The following is a 19,427-nucleotide window of genomic DNA, read 5'->3' as shown; positions in this document are numbered from 1 at the left end:
TTTTTCCTGAGTAAAACTGTATACACCAAAAGCAAAAATGTTTTTATTTTCCTAGCAGCATATATTTCACAACTAAAAACTCAACCCTACTTACCTGTATGACAACTAAATTATCAAATACCAAGTATAATTTATGTTTCTAAGACAAAGCAAAATATATGTATTCATTTCAGAGAATGCGTCTTGCTTGATTATGAAATTCATATTAAATCAGATAGTATTTACATTTAAAGACATCTTTGTAGCATGATGAGAAAGACACATTTTATATATCCTACTTCTAATTTAGAGAGGTTTTATTTACATAGTCCAAAAATTAGCTCTGAAAATGGGAATATGAGCCAGGGTTCAAGCTTCAACGAAAATTTAAGACCCTTATGTAAAATATGCACTCCTGGCTTGGATACTAGAACATAAGAGGAATACTCCTAATCATGATTTTAGATTTATTTTCACTAAAACAATTACACGATAAAATATAAACTGTAAGTCTACAGTTAAGTAGGTCAGTCTGAAAAATAAATCTCTCTATGTAACTCTGCATGTATTTTAACAGTCTTAACAACAAAAAGTTAATGATGGAATATTCTAGTTTTTTTCCTTTTCATAAAGTATGCTGACACATATAAACTAACCAAAAACGAATCAGGCAAGCTGATACCATCTATCTGGTCCGTCAGATATCTTATCTCTTACGTTTTCACAAGCTACCTTATCAATCGTCATGAAACTAACTATGGTTTGCCTAAAGGCAACACGTTTAGGTAAAAATAAGCCTAAATGTATTATCCTAAGTCACATGTTCTTGCACCTTCAGTATAACTTGGAGTATCTGAAAACAAATGAAGAGGAGGCTCCAAAGGTAAAGATGGTGGTTTATTCTTTATTTCTGCCATATGTAATTATGACTTGTCCAAAAGAATGCTTAGTACAAGATTCACAAAATGTGTCAGACAAATGGAAGGAAACGCGTGCTTTGCTAAGCTGTTTCTTGGAAGCTGCATTTTAAAAGGTCTCATCTCTAAGGACTGCTTCTCCATCTAATAGTCCAGTGTTGACCTTCACAGGGAGAAAATACGTAGTGCCTTTGCTACCCTGTACATCTTACGTCCTTCTGCCACTCTACTCTCATCTTGCTGCTTAAGTCCCATTGGGCCTCTTAGCATGTGTTCAGCTTCTCTAAGAATGGTTACTTTGGGTTTGACTTGAAACTGCAGGAAATTTTGCTACGGACCTTTGAAAGTTCAGCCTAACAGACTTAAATTTTAAAAAGTGCAACAGTTGATTCATATATCCCCTGTAATTTCTGAATTCTATAAGAAAATACTCAGTACTTTTTTTTAAGTGGTGGAGAATGTATGAAAAACTGGGCTAACTTACATCTGGCTGCCTTTCCCTGCCTGGTAAGTCAGCCCATAGTCCTCGAAGAGCATGAGCCGTAATACCAGGTTGACTTCCCTACGTCAATCGGTAAGTCCCGCAGGCAGATAGGAGGAACACTACCTGCAAAGCCGTCGTCGGAAAACATCAGAAGCTGGCATAACACGTCCATTTTAACGGAAATGGGTTCTTTATTATTTAATCAGGACGGCTTCTGGGCGATTCATGAACCACTTATTGAATCACCGAGTTAAAGAAATCTGAAAAAAAATATTGGGAGTTGGTAAACACCATCTCCTGAATGACCAATAGCACCTAGTGTTTCAAAATGACACGAGAGAATCTATTCTACTGGCGCTTCAAGGCCACAGGATTGTTCTCAGCTGACCACAGTGTAAATCTGTAAGTCATAGAAAGCTCATTGTTTGAATCCACCAAAACCTTTGGCTTATACAGTCACTTTGTAAAGAAAGGTATGCATTTTGTCAGCTGGGCTGTGGTTCCTAAACAATTCATCTTTTAAGATTTCTGTTTCTTGACAAGAGAAGCTAAAATGAAATGTTATGGACCTTTTTGAGTCGACTATAAAATATAAATGTAACCTCATCTCTGATCAAAATATCACTGGGTTTTTAAAAATATCACGAATGGCTGTGAAAGCAATTAAGTCCACTGCCTTAATAAAAAGGAACAAAGAAGTTCAAGAAAGTTATTATTATGTCTTTGTGCTCCAGTGAACTGACCTTTTTAAAGGGTCTTGAGTTTAAAACCTTTTATTACTTCATCAGATTAGAATCAGAATTGTTTAGTTTATTATCAAAGAAGGGTGAAAAAGCCAATTTTTCTCCAAGCCTCTACTCTTGTCTTTCACATTTATCATCCTTAATGCTCTTAAATTTGTGTGCAGTCCCCTAAGGATGCACAAGAGAAATAATTTTTACAAAATACAGGATAAATAAACCCATTACAATTGCATCAACATTCATCATGCTTACATATATAAAATGCAGAGAAGTGATAAAGATTAAATAATGCTTTTAAAAAATAAAATCTTTTAATTAAAATAAATGGAACACTTTAACACAATTAGTAATAATGTGTATCTCTTTTAACTGCATTTTGCAGCAATTTAAAAATTTCCTTTCGGAGTATGTTAAATACAGTTTCACACAGTGTATGGCAAGCGGCCAATTCCGGTCCTGTATTCAGTATTGAGAGATGGCCCAGCAAGTGAGCTGTGCCGTGGTCAACGGGATGGAAACAGGATATAAAAGAAAACAGCACATTTAAAAAATCAAGAGGGCAGCCATCAAAAATGTACAAGAACCCAGCATGTTAAACAGCTTGTCTTTGCATGACAGTAAGATTTCACTATATTGGTGAAACATGAACCAGTTTCAGGTTGAAACTCCAGATTTTGCTCAATTTCTGGGGTGAGCAGATCCTTAACACTGAATACAATTTAGGTAAATTTTTCATTAAAACTATCTTGGAAAATAATATTCCTGGTGCTTTGAATTAAAACCATCAGAAGATGTCAAGCAAATTTCTCTTTGGTTTATGTTTATAGAAGCTAATACAGTTTGGGCACTGGGCAAATGCAGTGTTATAATTATCAATGGGATTAGACTTTGTTAGGATTCATATATATATAAATATACATATATGTATATTATACAGCTGTTCAGAAGAACTACTTTCTAAAATGAACTTGGAATCCTTCAATTTTATTATTATACTAATTCACTTGTCTTTGGGTTTTTTCAGTAAAACTCTGTGCTAGATGTTTTGGAATCTTGCTTGAAGATTTTGAAAATACTGATTTGGGGGCTGGCATTATGGCATAGAGGAATAAGCCGCCACCTGAGATGTCGGCATCCCCTATTGGAGTAGAGGCTCAAGGCCCAGCTGTTCCACTTCTGATGCAGCTCCCTGCTGATGTACCTAGGCAAGCAGCAGCAGATGGTCCAAGTCCTTGGGCTCCTGTCATGGGAAACTAGAATGGAGTTGCAGGCAACAGGTTTCAGCCCTGACCAACTCCAGCAAACTGTAGCCACCTGTGGAGTGAACTAGTGGGTGAAGACCCCTTCTCTCTCTGTCCCTTTCTCTATAGCACTCTGACTTTCAAATGAACAAAATACATCTTATAAATTATAACTCTAACTTTTAAAAATATTTGATCTGATTTTAATAGATATAAATCTTAATAAATAATATTTTCCTACATAACTTATCTGAATTTCAAAATCTTTGCAACACAAACGTGCTAATACAAAGTTTGAACAAAGCCAATTACAAAAAGGAATTTCCATTGTCCAATGTATGCCTCTTTTTCAGTGATCTCTTATTTAAGAAAATAAAGACACAAAGCAGGCAAAGTGATGCTAAGCAACAGAGCATTGAAGCCTTGATACTAGCTAAAAGTATCATATTTACCATTCAATGAAAGTATAGTAGGTCTTTTATGCACATCAAAGCATTATACAAAATTATGCCCAAACCACCTGTTGATGTGCATATGGCTTAAACTCATCTATTAGCAAACTGGAGATTAGAAAAATCAGCTAACATGTCCTAGGTCATACAGTTAGAACGGTATACCTAATTTCTAGCAGTTTCCAAAGTCCAATTCTGAAGCCCTATTCTGGTGAAATAGACAATCTCCTTTCTTAAACATAGTTACATCTGAGCTAACACATATTCTTCCTATTCAGATAACCAAATTCCTGAAATGTACATTTAAGGACTGAAAAAAAAACACACAACAGTTTCATAACTGTGGAAAAGATGGGCCACTTACTATATCTTCCTTTCAAAGTGCTTTTTCTTAATTTTTGCTTTTGTTGTTGCCATTGTTGTTTGTTACTATTAGATACTTCTGTATTTCTATAATATTCATGTTTTTAACCCCCCCAAAATGAAATATATGATTACTGCATTAAAGTTTGACCTGACTGCTACTAAATTATATATCTATAATTTTTGAAATGCTTTTATTGGACAACTATAATTATTCATATCATCAACCACACATTCTTGCAACAATTCTTCTTGTTTATTCAGTAAGTTCCATTTGAGTACGAAGAAAAAATTTTCCTCAAGGGCATATTAAAATATTTGAGAAACAGTCATACATAAGGTCCTATAAAAGTTACTCCTTATACAAGTTTTGTAGCAGTACACATTAAGCTTCTACCAATATCTTACTTCTGGAGCAATTTATCATCATCCTCCAGAGATTACTTACTCTAAAAAGCTAGTAATGTAGTCTCTACTGCAGGCGGACCAGGAGAAAGGATTGGTATTTGCTGTAATGTGAGCTGCCATCAGCTTGGCTGCTTCATGACCTTTTGTCCCACAGGAATTTCCAATTCCATCATGGTTCATGCCAAAACTGTTTTAATGAGAAACATGAAAGAAAAAAAGAAGAAGAAATAAAACAATCTCGAACACTCCTTTATTTCCTTATCTGATTATTTGTTAAGTTTTATCAACAAATGCCTTCCATTAAGATAGAGAGTCTCTCAAAAAATATAAGCTTATGATTAAGGAGACGAATCGACCAATCATTCAATTGTACAGTATACGTCTGATTCCATTTTCATTTGCCACACACTTGAACATGTGATCACACATGATTTAATCTCCACTTGAGCAGAAAAGGAAAGATTAATCCTCACATTAAGATTTAGCAAAGATCTAATAAGATCACAATAAATGTTGAAAATGTTGATAGAACCTGTCTTTTAAAATGAGACTGCTCTTACTTTATCCTGCTGAAATCCAGAAAGACAGCCATAAAATATGGTTACAATTGACAGGCCAAAAACAGTTCTAATTGACAGACCAAACACAGAAGTGTTTTCATTTATTAACACTAATAAACAGACATTAAATGCATGTGTAATTTGTGTGTTTTTTTTTCTTGCATGTGTGTGTTCTCAAAACTCATTTTGGAAAATCCCAATACTTTAAGAATTCTGATTTTTCCATTGGGATGCTCTTTTATTCCCAAAGCTTTTCTTGTAGTCCATGAGCAATAACCATAATTTGGGTTACCAATGTAAACTACAACATTTTGTGATAAAAATTAACTAAAAATTACATACATTGCATAAGAACACCTTTAATCATGTTTCACAGGTAGGTTTAGGCTAAATGTTATTCTTTTTTTTAAAGATTTACTTATTTTTATTAGAAAGGGAGATGTACAGAGAGGAGGAGAGACAGAGAGGAAGATCTTCTGTCCAATGATTCACTCCCCAAGTGAGCAGCAATGGCCGGTGCTACACCAATCCGAAACTAGCAGCCAGAAGCCTCCTCCATGTCTCCCACGCGGGTGCAGGGTCCCAACTTGACTGCTTTCCCAGGCCACAAGCAGGGAGCTGGATGGGAAATGGAGCTGCCAGGATTAGAACCAGTGCCCATATGGGATCCTGGCGTGTTAAAAGTGAGGACTTTAGCCACTGGGCCACCATGCCGGGCCCTGAATGTTATTCTTAAAATAAAGTTATTTTTCCCATTGTGAAATTCTAATAAATGCACCACGATGTATAGTCAAGGAAATGTGACTAGAATATAAAATAGATATGGATTATTGATAGAGAAACTTTACAAAGGCAATTGAGAAGAGATAAGTACACAATACATCTTGAAAGTAAATATTAATACCTGTCCCCCTGGCAATAAAGGACATTGAAGACCTATAAGTAAGAGCAACTGAAGATTAATGAGCAAAGAATATAGAAATGATTCCTATTTTAGACCTGATTTCAGGCCATTATAAGAATTTTATGCTGGAGATAATGGGTTGGGAAGAATAGTCAGAAAACTGTTACCAATTGAGAAACAATGTTGGTCTAAATCTGGTCACTGGATGAAATGGTGGAATTAGGTTTGAGACATTAGTTAGCAGAATACATTGGTCTTCACAAGTACAATATAAAAGTTACATTGGGGATGGGCATTCAGTCATTAGCACACTACCAGGAATGCCCACACCCCATATCAGGGTACATGGGTTAAAGTACCAACTCTGTTTCCAAATACAGCTTCCCGTTAAAGTATAAAGGAGGAGACAGAAGATGATGGTTACAGTACTTGAATCAACTTCAGAGCTATTAGCTAAAACTAGTTTTTAATAACAGAAAAGCAGTTTAATTTATTTGAAAAGCAGAGGCAAAGAGAGAGACCAAACTAGGGCCAGAAATCAGGAATTCAATCCAGGTCTCCAAACGTTGGTAGAAGGGAATCAATTATTTGCACACTCACTCACTGTTTTATATTTTGACAAAAAATTCAACAGAGTTCAAAGAACTGAATGATATTTATATGATAAACTCCTTGTATCCACATCCACTCAGAAAACATAGAAACTGGACACCTGTTACTATGAAACTGAACAAATTTTAAAAAGTCATTATATTATAAAAACAAAAAATAAGGGAACACATGGCAATGCAGATTAAAGCATGAGGTATCAGAAGAAACCATCAGGAAAAGCACAAAAGCATATTAGGAAAAAGGCAACGCTGAAGTGCCAAAAACTAGACTACTGCTAAAAGCATTCTCATATGAGTGTGAAAAACAAAGCGAAACAAAAGTGGATAGGGTTTAAAAGTCTTAAAGTATAGGTGTCTGACATATATACGGCTTCTGTACCCAAAGAGAACCAAAACAACTTGTCAAAATGTTACAATACAATGTAAGAAAATAAGTAAGACATAAAAAGGCTGAATTCTGATAAACATTGAACCATTCAATGAGTATATCCTGGGAAAACCTCATGCAATTTGAATATATACTGAGCTACATTTTTTGTTTGTTTGCTTGCTTGCTTCTGTTTTTTTTTTTTTTTTTCTTCTTCCTGTATCTGGGGGGAAGGGAGGAAATAACAGGGGAAGCCACACCCAGCCTAGCAACTGCCTCAGAATGGTCACCTGATACCATTCCAGGGTCCCGGATGTGGATCAGGCTCTGAGGGATCTGTTCAAGTGGTTTCAATAGTTCTAAAATGTTGTCAATCTCACTGATTCAATGATGAGAAAATCTTTCCACTAAGTCCACTGGGTAACTTAGTCCACCTTAGAGGTTCCATTAGCCCAGATATTTGCTGTCATTTCTTGGCCAGGGTAGCTGACCATTTTGTCTGACTTCCTTCTTCTACTATGGTACCAGATGTTCTCTGCAGGCTCCAATGGACTGTCCTCAATGTGCATCTAGGTACGCAGTCTGCTGTTATGTCTAAGCCACTGAGGGGCCCAGTTCTGCCGTACGCGCTAAATGGTCAGATCACATATCATGCGATTCTCCCCATGGTTGGAGTTCAGAGGCCAGCAGTTCAGTTACAGGGTTTCCCAAAGAAATCTCATCTGAAAGTGATCTCAGACCTGACTCTTGTGTGTGCTTGCCAGAACAGAGTCTGGCTCAGTCCCTCATCCACATCACCCTAAGCACACACTGGTCATTGCAATTGTTGGGTCAATTCTGCCCCATCTCTTACATAAACCAATGAATGCTGTGGCCCAAGCCAACCCAGCCCACCACACTCTTGGCCCTCACACACATCAGTGGAAGCTGCAGCCTAGTCAGAGCAACCCCCAGGAACTCTCCTTAGGCCCACCCCCAGTTCTGGTTCCTGTGCTTGCCAGTATGTGCAGCAGACTGGTCCAGTCTGGCCCATATCCCATTCAGCTCTCATACTTGCCAGTAGGCATTGAAACCTATGTTAACCCAACCGACACCACTACCCAACCAACACTCATGCCAACAGGTGCCACTGCCTGTCTATCCTGGCCTGCTGCCAGACCTAATTCTCATGCTCACCAGTGGGAGTTGCAACCCATCAGAGAGTGGACCACAGTTTCCCTGCTGGGCCCACTCCCAGTCCCAGATCTTGCACTCTCCAGGTGGTTCTGTGTCTAGCTTGACAGAATTTGCCCCCAGTTTCAGCTCTTTCCAGCTGAAGCTGCTACAAAGTCCTACCAGCCTGCACTTAGTCTGCACTTATACTTATATAATAAGTATTATTATACTTATTCAGCCATGCACCTGTTGATACAGTTGGTTAGCCCAGCCTGGCTCTCCCCCTAACCTGTTCATATAAAGTCAAAAGCTATACCCTTGCCTGGCCTGGTTTGCCCCCCTCCCATGGCTCACGCTTGCCAGTTGGAGCAGTGGCCCAGCAGGGGAAACCTCACAGACCCCCTACGGGTTTGCCCACTCTCCTCCAGGTCTCATGTGTGTTGGTAGTTGCTGTGGCTCAGTCTCTCATGACCAGCCTCAGCTTGGCATTTCCCAGCAGGTGCTCTAGCCTGGTCTACCTCAGCCTGCCCCCAGTTCTAGATCATGCTGGTAGGTGCTGAAGCTTAACCCAGTCCAGCCAGCCTCCAGTCCTGCTCATAATGTGAACTGGCTGGTGTTGTGGCCTAAGCTGGCTTGCCCTGCATCCTCTCTCGATTCTCCAATCTGCCAGTAAGTGTAATGAATGGGCTGAGCCTGACCCACCCCCAGACCTGACCCACATGTACACTGGTGGATGCCATAACCTGGTTTTGTCTGGGCTACTCCTAACTTGGTTCTTGTGGTCACCTGCAAGGACTGCATCCTGACAGAGGAGTTTTCAAGCCCTTCTATCAAATCTCCTCCCAGTGGCAGATCTCATGCACACTGGTGGGTCCTTGGCCCAGACTGACTTAGTCCAGCAGGGAACAGTGGCATTGTCCAAGCGGCCCATATCCACTCCAGCAATTACTGTTGGATGTTACAGCCCAGCCATACCTGTTCCAGTCCCAGACTCAGCTTTCATGTGATTGAGTGGGTACCAAGACCTAGCCCAGCCCATCCTATGCGCTCCCTGTCTATTGTGAGCACCAGAGGGTGCTGGAGTCTAACCAAGTCAGGCGCACCGTAGATCCAGTCCACACTCATACTGAGGGACACTGCAATCATGTCCAACCCAGATCGCTGTGCCCATTCCAGCTCTTATGCTCCAGTAGAAACCACAACCCAGCTGGGGTGTCCCCTTAGCTCCCCAACCAGGACTGTTTCCACCCACAGATCTTGTGTGTGTCATTTTGGTTGCTCTGATCTAGCTCCACATAGCCTATTCCCCATCTTGGCCTTTGCTGTTGGATGCTGTAGCCTGGCCTGTGCCAGCCTACCCCCAGTCCCAACTCTCACTATTGGGTGCTAAAGCCTAAACTTGTCCAGTCTACTCCCATCCCTAGGTCATGCAAACCAGTAGGTATAACAGCCTAGCCCATCATGACCCACACTCCAGCCTGGCTCCTGCACATGCCAGTGAGCAAAGGTTGGCCAGGCCCTGTCTGGTCTGCCCCCACCAGATCCAACCCACACACTTGCTGATGGATGGAGCGACCCTGCCCAGCCTGACCAATACCAGTCCTGAATCACATGCTCACCAGTCAGAGCTATGACCCACCAGGGGAGTTCCCCAAGTTCCCCGACCAGGCCTACTCCCCAGACACAGATCTCACATGTGCCAGTTGCTGCTACGTTCTTACCCACCATAATTTGTCCCCTCTGTCCAGGTCTTTGTATGAGCTGGTATATGTTGCAACCTGGACTGCCCCACACCCCATTCTTAGGTGTTCTTGCAGGTGCTTGACCAGCCCAGCCTGTTCTAAACCCTAGTACCCATGAGGGTCAAGAGAGTTTCACGGTCATGCCTAGTTCAGCCTGTTACTACTCCCAACTCTTAAGCTAACCAGCGAAAATTACAGTTCCAAGGGGTGGGCCCATATATCTTCCACAGAATCTGCCCTCAGAGCTGATTCTCTTATGTGCTGGGTAGTGTCATGGCCCAGCCTAATGTGACCCATTCCCTGTCCCAACACTCACTAGCAGATATTGTGATCTGGCCCTGCCCACCCTGGGTCCTAGCTTTGGTGTGTGCTGGTGGGTGGTGGTCGGTGGTGGACAAAGCCAACGAGACCAACTCAGGTTTCCCACTTGGGTGGGTGTATCAGTCTTCCAAGAAAGGTCTTCCAGCTTCCTCCCTCTAAACCACTCAGTATCAGCCTCCTTAATTACCTGCAAGTACAGTGACCTTGATGGTGGAAATCCCCCAGAAGTCATTCCTTACCTGCCATATACTCCTTCAGTGGCCCTTCCTCCCTCACCTCCCAACATCTTCTTCCCTGTGCAATCCATAGTCCCTGTGCCCAGGAGCACATAGGTTCCCGAGGCTGGTCTTCCTAAGTCCCGTCCTATAGTGGGGTGATATGCTGGCCTGGAGCTCTGCCTGCCTAAGGATACAAGATCGTGGACAGGTTGCCAGACCCAGTCCTCTGGTATATATGCAGGTCTGGGACCTTACCTCTCTACTTGCCTGGGACACAAGTGCTTGCTTGAGATCCCAGGGATGACCCACAGGTATACCACGCTAGCCTGGAGCCTTTTCCTCCTTCCTCCCCGCCCACCCTTGGGACCAAACACAAGTGCAATCTCAAGTTTGCTCCAACAGCCCCAGCACAAGTCGCCAGACCTCAGATCCTATGGAAGAGAGAGAGGCCACAAGCAGCTCCAGCTACACGATGGCGGAAGGAAGCCATCAACAATTCTGGCTCCGCAAAGGCCTGTGATGCAGCATTTCAAGAAACTTAGGGGTTTTCAAAACTAAAGTATCTTTTGGGGAATTAGGGTGAAAGAAAATGACCTATAAAGCTAAAACAGGGCCCGGCGGAGTGGCCTAGCGGCTAAAGTCCTCGCCTAGAATGCCCCGGGATCCCATATGGGTGCCGGTTCTAATCCCGGCAGCTCCACTGCCCATCCAGCTCCCTGCTTGTGGCCTGGGAAAGCAGTTGAGGACGGCCCAATGCATTGGGACCCTGCACCCGTATGGGAGACCTGGAAGAAGTTCCTGGTTCCCAGCTTCGGATTGGCGCATACCGGCCGTTGCGGCTCACTTGGGGAGTGAATCATCGGACGGAAGATCTTCCTCTCTGTGTCTCCTCCTCTCTGTATATCTGACTTTGTAATAAAATAAATAAATCATAAAAAAAAAGCTAAAACAACCAGAGTAGCCTCAGATTTCTTTCTGGTGCTATTTAATGATAACAGACCAGGGTGAAATTTGTAAATTTTACACTCAAATGCAAGTAAAAATCATTGAATTCAAGGAACAAAGTTTTGTGAGTCTTACGAAAGTTCTTCTAAAAGATAAGCTTCAACTGGTTCTTAAGTAATATAAGTGCTTGATGGTTTGTTGACACTGAGTTCATAGCAGGAAACACATGCAACATAAGTAAAATCAGTCACTTGTCTAATGTACTCCCTTGTCATATTTTCTCATTATATTTTTATTTTTATGAGATTGTTTTAGTCATTTGTTCAATTTCAGAATAAATGAAATTTTATAGCATATATGTTTGAGAGAGCAAAAAAGCGTATTTGCATTTTAATGAGTAATTATAAAGCAAACATCCATGTTGTCACTATCAAATTTAGGATATGTTTTTCAAACTACTAAAAGATTGCTTTCCAATCTCACCTTCACACTCATATTTCTGTTCCTTTTCTGAGAGAGAACCTCTGTCCTGCTTTTCATGTTAATCATCCACTTTGCATTTCTTAAAAGTATCTGTTAATTCTACTTGGTATTAAAATCTGCAGAATCATACTTGTATATATTCTTTTATAACTTATTTCTTTCATTCAACAATTCATGAGTCATTTCTGCTGAACTCTCCAAGTTTGTATCATTTATTGTCAGTGCTGTACTTCATTATAAATATAGCCTTTATTTAGCTATTTTGCAGTGATGGACTTGGCGAGATATGCGGGGGCTGCTACGATGGACACATACTGTGAATATCACTGACTATGTCTTCAAGAACTTCTTACTTTGACTTTGGAATCCTTCATATTTTTAAAATCCTGAAGATTCCAAAGACCGAGTTTATTATGTCTCATCTAGTTGAATTTATCATAGTAAAATTAAAACTAAGCAATTAAAAAATTTATTCTAAGTAATAAATCTGATAGATGTGAATATAAATCACCATTTTATTTTATAAAAATTTACATTTTCTAAAACAAAAGGGTAATACTTTTTCGTTATTGTTTTGCTAATCTCTTTTGTGTCCAACATGTTCAAAGATAGCCATGTTCTCGTATCAGCTTCTTCATTCAATGTCTGGTGATAGTCTGAAAGCAGTATATGATAAAAATATTACCTGATACTAATACATAGCTAAAAAAAGAAACAAGTATTTTCAGAGCTGTTTCAAATTAAAGTGAATGTCCTCTTTTGACAATACGATGATATTTAGGAATTGATTTTTTTTAAATAGTGAGTCGCAATATGATTTCTAACTATATCAAAGATCTTTCAAAATTTATTAATTTGTGAGGAAGAGACAGAGAGACAGAGAGAAAGTGAGCTCCCATTCAGTAGTGTACTTTCAAATGCCTGCCTCAACCAGGGCGGATGTCAGGGGAGGACTCTGGAGAGAGAGGCAACAGGCCGGGAACTCAATCCAGTTTTCCCACACTGGAATGCAATGACCTGAACCGCTGTCACTGCTTTCCAGGGCCTCTAGTAGCAGGGAGCTTGATTCAGGAGCCAGAACCTGGCATAGATAGTCCATCCAGTAGCTTAAATGCTAGGCCATATACCCACCCCTCAATGATTTCCTTATTATCATCAATCTCATCAGAAAAATATTTCAGCATTAAGAAGCTATCAAAGATTTATTCATTCATTTTCAAATTAATTTCTGCCAATTACCCATAATTTGTCTGTTTTTTCTTCAAATAAAAATATTTTCCAGGAAAAAAAAGAGGAGCTAATTCATCTAAAACAATTGCCCAAGTACTTTTCCTTGTGACAATCATTAGACTAAGGTATAGAACTAGTGTACTACACACTTCTCATTGTGTAAAGAATATTAGAAATACATGCATTCAAGAATTACAATCTACTGAAATTAACAATGTTGCCTAACTAAGAATGTTCTTAAGTAAAACTACCACGGGTTTTACTATAAGGGCACACAGTGACAAATGAAATGTATACTAATATAATTGTCTTGATTCAGGCCAAGATGTCAGTATTTATTTATTTATTTATTTATTTTTAATTTTTTTAAAAAGATATATTTATTTTATTGGAAACGCAGATGTACAGAGAGGAGGAGAGACAGATGATTGACTCCCCAAGTGGCCACAATGGCTGGTGTTGCGCCAATCCGAAGCTAGAAGCCGGGAACTTTTTTCCAGGTCTCCCACATGGGTGCAGGGTGCCAAGGCTTTGGGCCATCCTCGACTGCTTTTCCCAGGCCACAAGCAGGGAGCTGGATGGGAAGTGGAGCTGACAGGATTAGAATTGGCGCTCATATGGGATCCCGGCACGTCCAAGGCGAGGACCTTAACCATTACGCTATCGTGCCGGGCCCAATGCCAGCATTTATAACTACTATTAGTTTTTCTACAAAAATATATTTATTTGAAAAGGTAGAGTAACAGAAAGAGGGAGAGACAGAGAGAGATAGTTCTTTTATCCATTGTTTGATTTGCCAAATGATTATATCGACCAGAGCTAGATGAGCCTGGAGCCAGAAGCCCGTGCCCATTCAGCTGTCCCACACATGGTTGGCAGGGACTGAAGAACTTGGGCCCTTGCCACCTCCCTTCCAGGCGCACCAGCAGAGATCACAAGTTGAGCAGCTGGAACTTGAACTGGCACTCTGATATTGGATGCCAGTGATGGAAGCAGTAGCTTCCAGAGCTGAGTCAAAATGACAAGACCCGGCAAAATCAGTTTAAACACAGTATCGCTTCTTGGCCTTTTGGCTAAGATCAAGAGCAGTTTAAACATGGTAACTTAACAGGTGATCTTAGCATTATTATGAAAATAGTTTGGATTTGTAAGGCTTCAAAGGGGGTCCCAAGACTTTGGGCTATCCCTCCACTGCTTTTCCCAGGCCACAAGCAGGGAGCTGGATAGGTAGTAGAGCTGCCAGAATATGAACGGGTACCCATACAGGATCCCAGCATTTGCAAAGAGATGATTAGCCAATTGAGCCATCGTGCCAGGCCTGCCAAATAGCTTTTCAATTTATATTTTCATACACTAATTCTGGCATAATGTATATTCACCAATATATAACATAGCCAGATTTTTTTCCCTGGATATTAATTAGAGAGACATCTTTTATTTATTTACAGACTATTACAATTTCTTAAGTGTTCAAGTATTTTCATTATTTCCTGCATTATTTCATTATTTCCTGTATTAATTTGTAAGTTCTTGATGTATTTCTGGTAGGAAACAGCTTTTGCTGCATTATGTCCTATATCTTTATCTGATGGTGTTTTTGGATTACATTTTAAATTTTAATGCAGTTGAAATAAACAATTCTTCTTTATCCAAATATGGGTCTATACTTGCATCCTAGCCTAGCTTTGTAAGAAACTGTCAGAGTGACTGCTTCCAAAGCGACTGCTTATAAATGTTTAAGTCTGTATATGGCTTGATGCTAGATTTTATTTTCATTGCTATGAAAACAGAAAATGAGCAAGAAAGTATGCTTCATATTGCACTGCATTCATACTACTTAGCATATAATAGTTTAATAATTGGTAATGAAGGCATAGAGACTTTGTGTAACTAAAAACTACAACAGCCGAAATTCAATTTGGAAAAGCAGGAAATCACATGGTTCAAATACAATTCTAATAAATGGTCTCTTGATGGGATCTACAGAAGCTGTTCTGAGTTCCATTCAGTTTTGCTAAACTTTGCCTTTCCCTTGCTGCTCCTTATTGCTGACATTACAAGACTGGAATTGCATAATTCTCACATACTAAAAAGCTCTACATGACACAGGGGATCCCAGGTCAATTCATCGTTAAGGACAATTCAAAGATATTGAGTCCATTAGATTTGTGAAGCACAATCAAAACACAGCGTGTTGTTGGACAGCTCTACTCTAAATTTTGAGAAATTCTGATAGTTAGACTCGGTCTTGTTCCTGGTGAAAAAGATACTCCTTACATCTTAGTAACTGAATCTGTTGTTTCTTCCCCTAAATTCTGAGACTGAGGCCCAAGATAGCACCAGCACTAGTGACAGAAGGCAGTAGCTCATTTCTTCAGAGTAGAGAAGATCCATTCGGCCTTGGGGATACATGAAACCCTGATAACCCAGTGTCTCTTACACTCCTCTCTGGGAACATACCCTTAAAACTATGCACAGGACTCTGACGGTGTGAATTAGACAAAATGTGGTTAATCAATTAGTAAACATTTCGCAATAAATAAACCCTGTCGGGTATACAGTAGGGGGTACTGGAACTAGACCATTTTAGAAGAAAAAGCGGGGGTTACGTTTGTAGTTACAGAATAGAGTTGCTTTTTACTAGTACAGAAAGTAAAGGATCATAAAGATTTATGATGATTTTTAAGGAACAAGTGAGAACTTCAATCTGTGTTATAAAACGTGCTAATTACAGCAATTTAATATTGGCACACGAAATACCAGTGACAATGAGAGCTTCAGAACAAATACGGGACAGTATTAACATATGTAAGCACGTAGATGTCTATTCTGCCACATGCATACACATAACAATTTTTAATGTTCGGTCGATGCGTTCCTTTAATTAATTTATTTATTTGCATTATTTTCTGTACTGTGATTTTGAAGGTAAAGGGATTCAGGGATTTCCCCCTGCATTTTCCTTTCCCTTTCCCTATTGTACCCTCTTGCTCTTTTCCCCCATATTATTATATTATTATAGTCCTTCAGCAACATTCACAAGTACAATATTCTGCTATCTAAGTGTATCATGGTATCGTAGGTGTAGGCAATGGTAGAAGATCTAACATTATATTATCAAGGCATATTTAACAGTTTCACTGGGAGTTCTCCTTCTATTTGGGAATAGAGATGCATAATGCAACGTATTTTCATTTCCCAGTATGGTAGTTTTCATTATTCAATTAATATATAAAGATATAATTACCTTCATGTTTGCTTCTGTATCTAGCTGTTTTGTATTTTACATAATGTTGCCTCACATCACAGAGAAGAAAGACATGGTATTTTTCTTTTTGGGACTGGCTTATTTGGCTGGGCATAATGGTCTCCAGCTGGAACCATTTTATTCCAAATGGTAGAAACTCAATGCTAAACTGACATGACCAAATCACTACCTATAAATATTAGCCGTAAATGTAAATGACTTAAATCCATCAGTCAAAACACATAGATTAGTGGACTGGATGAAAAAACAGGACCCATCTGTTTATTGCCTACAGGAGACACATCTTACCAACTAAGATAAGCAGACACTGAAAATTAAAGAATGGAAAAGGGTATTCTAGGCCAATGGAAAGGAAAAACAAGCTGGTATAGCCAGTCCAATATCAAGTCTTTGATGTAAAAAGCATTAGAAGAGATGGAGAAGGACACCAAATAATGATCAAGGGATCAATTCAGCAAGAAGAAGTCATGATAATAAATGTATATGCAACAAATGTTAGGATAGCTCAAAATGAAACAAATAGTAATGGATTCAAAGGGAGACAAAGACTCTAATACAAAATTGGTGGGTGACCTTAACACTCTACCAACTTCTCAGTGGACAGATCGAAGAGACAAAAACTCAGCAAAGAAACAACAGGGCTCATTCAGACAATAAAACAAATGGATTTAATTAATATCTGCAGAACCTTTCATTCCACAGATGCAGAGTGCACATTTTTTCATCAGTATGTTGAACTTTCTCCATGACTCCATGGCCACAAAACAAGCCTCAGCAAATTTTTAAAAAATCAAAATCATACCATGGCAATCATGTGGGGAATGAACTAGCCGATGGGAGACTTTTCTTCCTTTTCTCTCTCTCTCTAAATCTGACTTTCAAATAAAATAAACAATAAAATCATTTAAAAAACATTTAAGTAACTGACAGCGTAAATTCTTCATGCCATACTAACTGAAAATATTTCCATGCCAGAAAAACAATTAAGTCCCTTTGCTTCATCCAAAGAGAAAAAAATATTTAAAGGAGTCCTATTTTAGAGTTAGATTTCACAATGCAAACACTTACTCTTTTTTCATTTACTAACAGATGCTGACAGAAAGCTTTCTATCTCCCATTAGAACTACAAACATGTTCCTTTTACCTAATAGAGCACTGAAATAAACTTAAATAATTTTAAGGCATGCTGAGGCAGACCAGCTAAAACAAGCATCCGAGGTAGACAGTCTATGACAGAGATTCTAGAAGCAAAAATGGGGGATTCAGTTGTTTTCAAAACATTCATATTTTGAAAGGCAGACTCAGCAAGACAGAGAGGGAGAGAGGAGATCTTTCATCTACTGGTCACTCCCCAAAGGGTCACAAAAGCTAGGGTTCAGCCAGGTCAAGCCAGGAAACTTCATCAGAGTCTCCCACATGGATGGCAGAGGCCCAAGCACCTCATCCTCTGCTGCATTCCCAGGCACATTAGTAGGGACCTGAATGAGAAGTAGAGCAGCTGGAACCTGAACAGGTGCTCCTATGGGATGCTGGTGACATAGGCAGTGGCTTAACATGCTGCACACATAGGTAGAGAATTTCAAATAACCACATTTAACATGTGAACAGCTGTTAATGGAAAAAAACGTAGAAAACATGAAAAAAAAAACCCAAGTAGGTAATGTACACAGAGATGAAAGCTCCAAAAAACAACAAAAAAGAAGTACTCAGTATCAGAATTACTCTAACAGAAATGAAGGATGCCTTTGATGGTATGGACTGGACATGTTAAGGCATCAGTAATCACACACACACACACACAAACACACACACACCCCAAAGACAACATCTATGAACATTAGCTCTGAAACATTTCCTGAAGGTGTAACTTGTAACTTGGACTACAAGAAAGAAAAAGATAATGGAGAAGAAATGCATAAAGTAATAATAATCAAGAATTTTTCCAACACTAATGCCAACACTAAATCACAGATTCAGAAAGTTGAGAGAATATACAACAGGTTGAACACTGCAACATTTACCTCTATGAGGTATCATCCACAAACTTCAGAAAACAAAAGTGCAGAAAGTCCTGAGAAACAAGCCAGAGTAGGGAGGGAAATACCTCACCCACAGAAAGAGAAGAGTTCTGCTTCACCACAGAAACTGAGAACATTGTGAATCCAATTAAAATACTCCTCAGAGATACAGAAAGATTCTCTCAAACCTGAGCTGAGGAAATGCAAGACCCATACTGTAAGGAAAACCATTAAAATCCATCAGAGAAAAGGAAAACTTGTGGATATGCAAAGAAAGGACGAGAAACTACAATCCCTACAAAAGAAAATGGCTTCCATATTGGAACACCGGCTCCTCTTTGGATCTAGTTCCTGCTAATGAGCCTGGGAAGCAGCAGAGGATGGCCCAAGCTCTCAGGCCACTGCCACACATGAGACAGATCCCAACGGAATTCCTGCCTTCTAGCTTTGGCTTAACACAGTCCTGTTATAGCCACTTAGATCTATCTATCTACCTATCTGTCTATCTATCTATCTATCTATGTGTGTTTCTTCTCTCCCCTCAGCCCTGTATCTGCTTTTCAAGTACATAAACATAAAAAAAACTTTTAAAAATAAAGGAGGAGAATCAAAAGATGAATGAGTAAAGCCAAAAGAGAATAAGATTTTCTCACTTTTTATTGATACAAAATATAACTGTTTAAGGTAGCAATCATCCCCAGCTGTAGATTGCCTTGTACCTAGCCAAGTGTTACACTACTGGGAGAAAAACAGTTAATAGCTGGTAAGCGCCTGGTTAGGGCCAAATCTGTGTTAACTATACCAATGTGCCAGCATAATTGCCTATTCAATTTTTTTTAAAGATATGTGGGGGACAGACACTGGAATGCCAGCAGACAGGATCTGGGGACCCATGTGCAAGCGTGTGTGGGGCCTACATAAGCAGCAGGGACCCAGGCTGGCACAGCACTCCACCAGAAGACAAGGCTTGGGGATATGCATGCTTGCAGGCATGGGGGCCTGCGGATTGCTCAGGGAA

The 19,427-nt window shown here is 39.7% G+C and overlaps 1 protein-coding gene across 10 annotated transcripts in view; it reads right to left on the bottom strand.

Moving 5' to 3' along the window:
- Positions 1-19,427, bottom strand: part of ADAMTS6 (ADAM metallopeptidase with thrombospondin type 1 motif 6) — a 272,555-nt gene that overhangs the window by 127,322 nt on the left and 125,806 nt on the right. For 7 of the 10 annotated variants that reach the window (XR_009247499.1, XR_009247497.1, XR_009247500.1 and 4 more), the window contains one exon: positions 4,628-4,774. Coding sequence is in view for 5 of the 10 variants with exons in the window: in XM_058679970.1 (XP_058535953.1) it covers positions 4,628-4,774 (147 nt within the window). In the remaining 5 variants the exon portion in view is untranslated. Of the gene's footprint in view, positions 1-1,503; positions 1,641-4,627; positions 4,775-19,427 lie in introns of those variants that run through there. The other 3 variants (XM_058679973.1, XM_058679974.1, XM_058679975.1) reach the window with 3 other exon arrangements.

This window comes from Ochotona princeps, chromosome 23 (assembly GCF_030435755.1).
Source record: "Ochotona princeps isolate mOchPri1 chromosome 23, mOchPri1.hap1, whole genome shotgun sequence".
Lineage (NCBI taxonomy): Eukaryota > Metazoa > Chordata > Mammalia > Lagomorpha > Ochotonidae > Ochotona > Ochotona princeps.
Note: the sequence above shows the minus strand (reverse complement) of the source record. Positions and strands in the feature narration are given on the sequence as shown.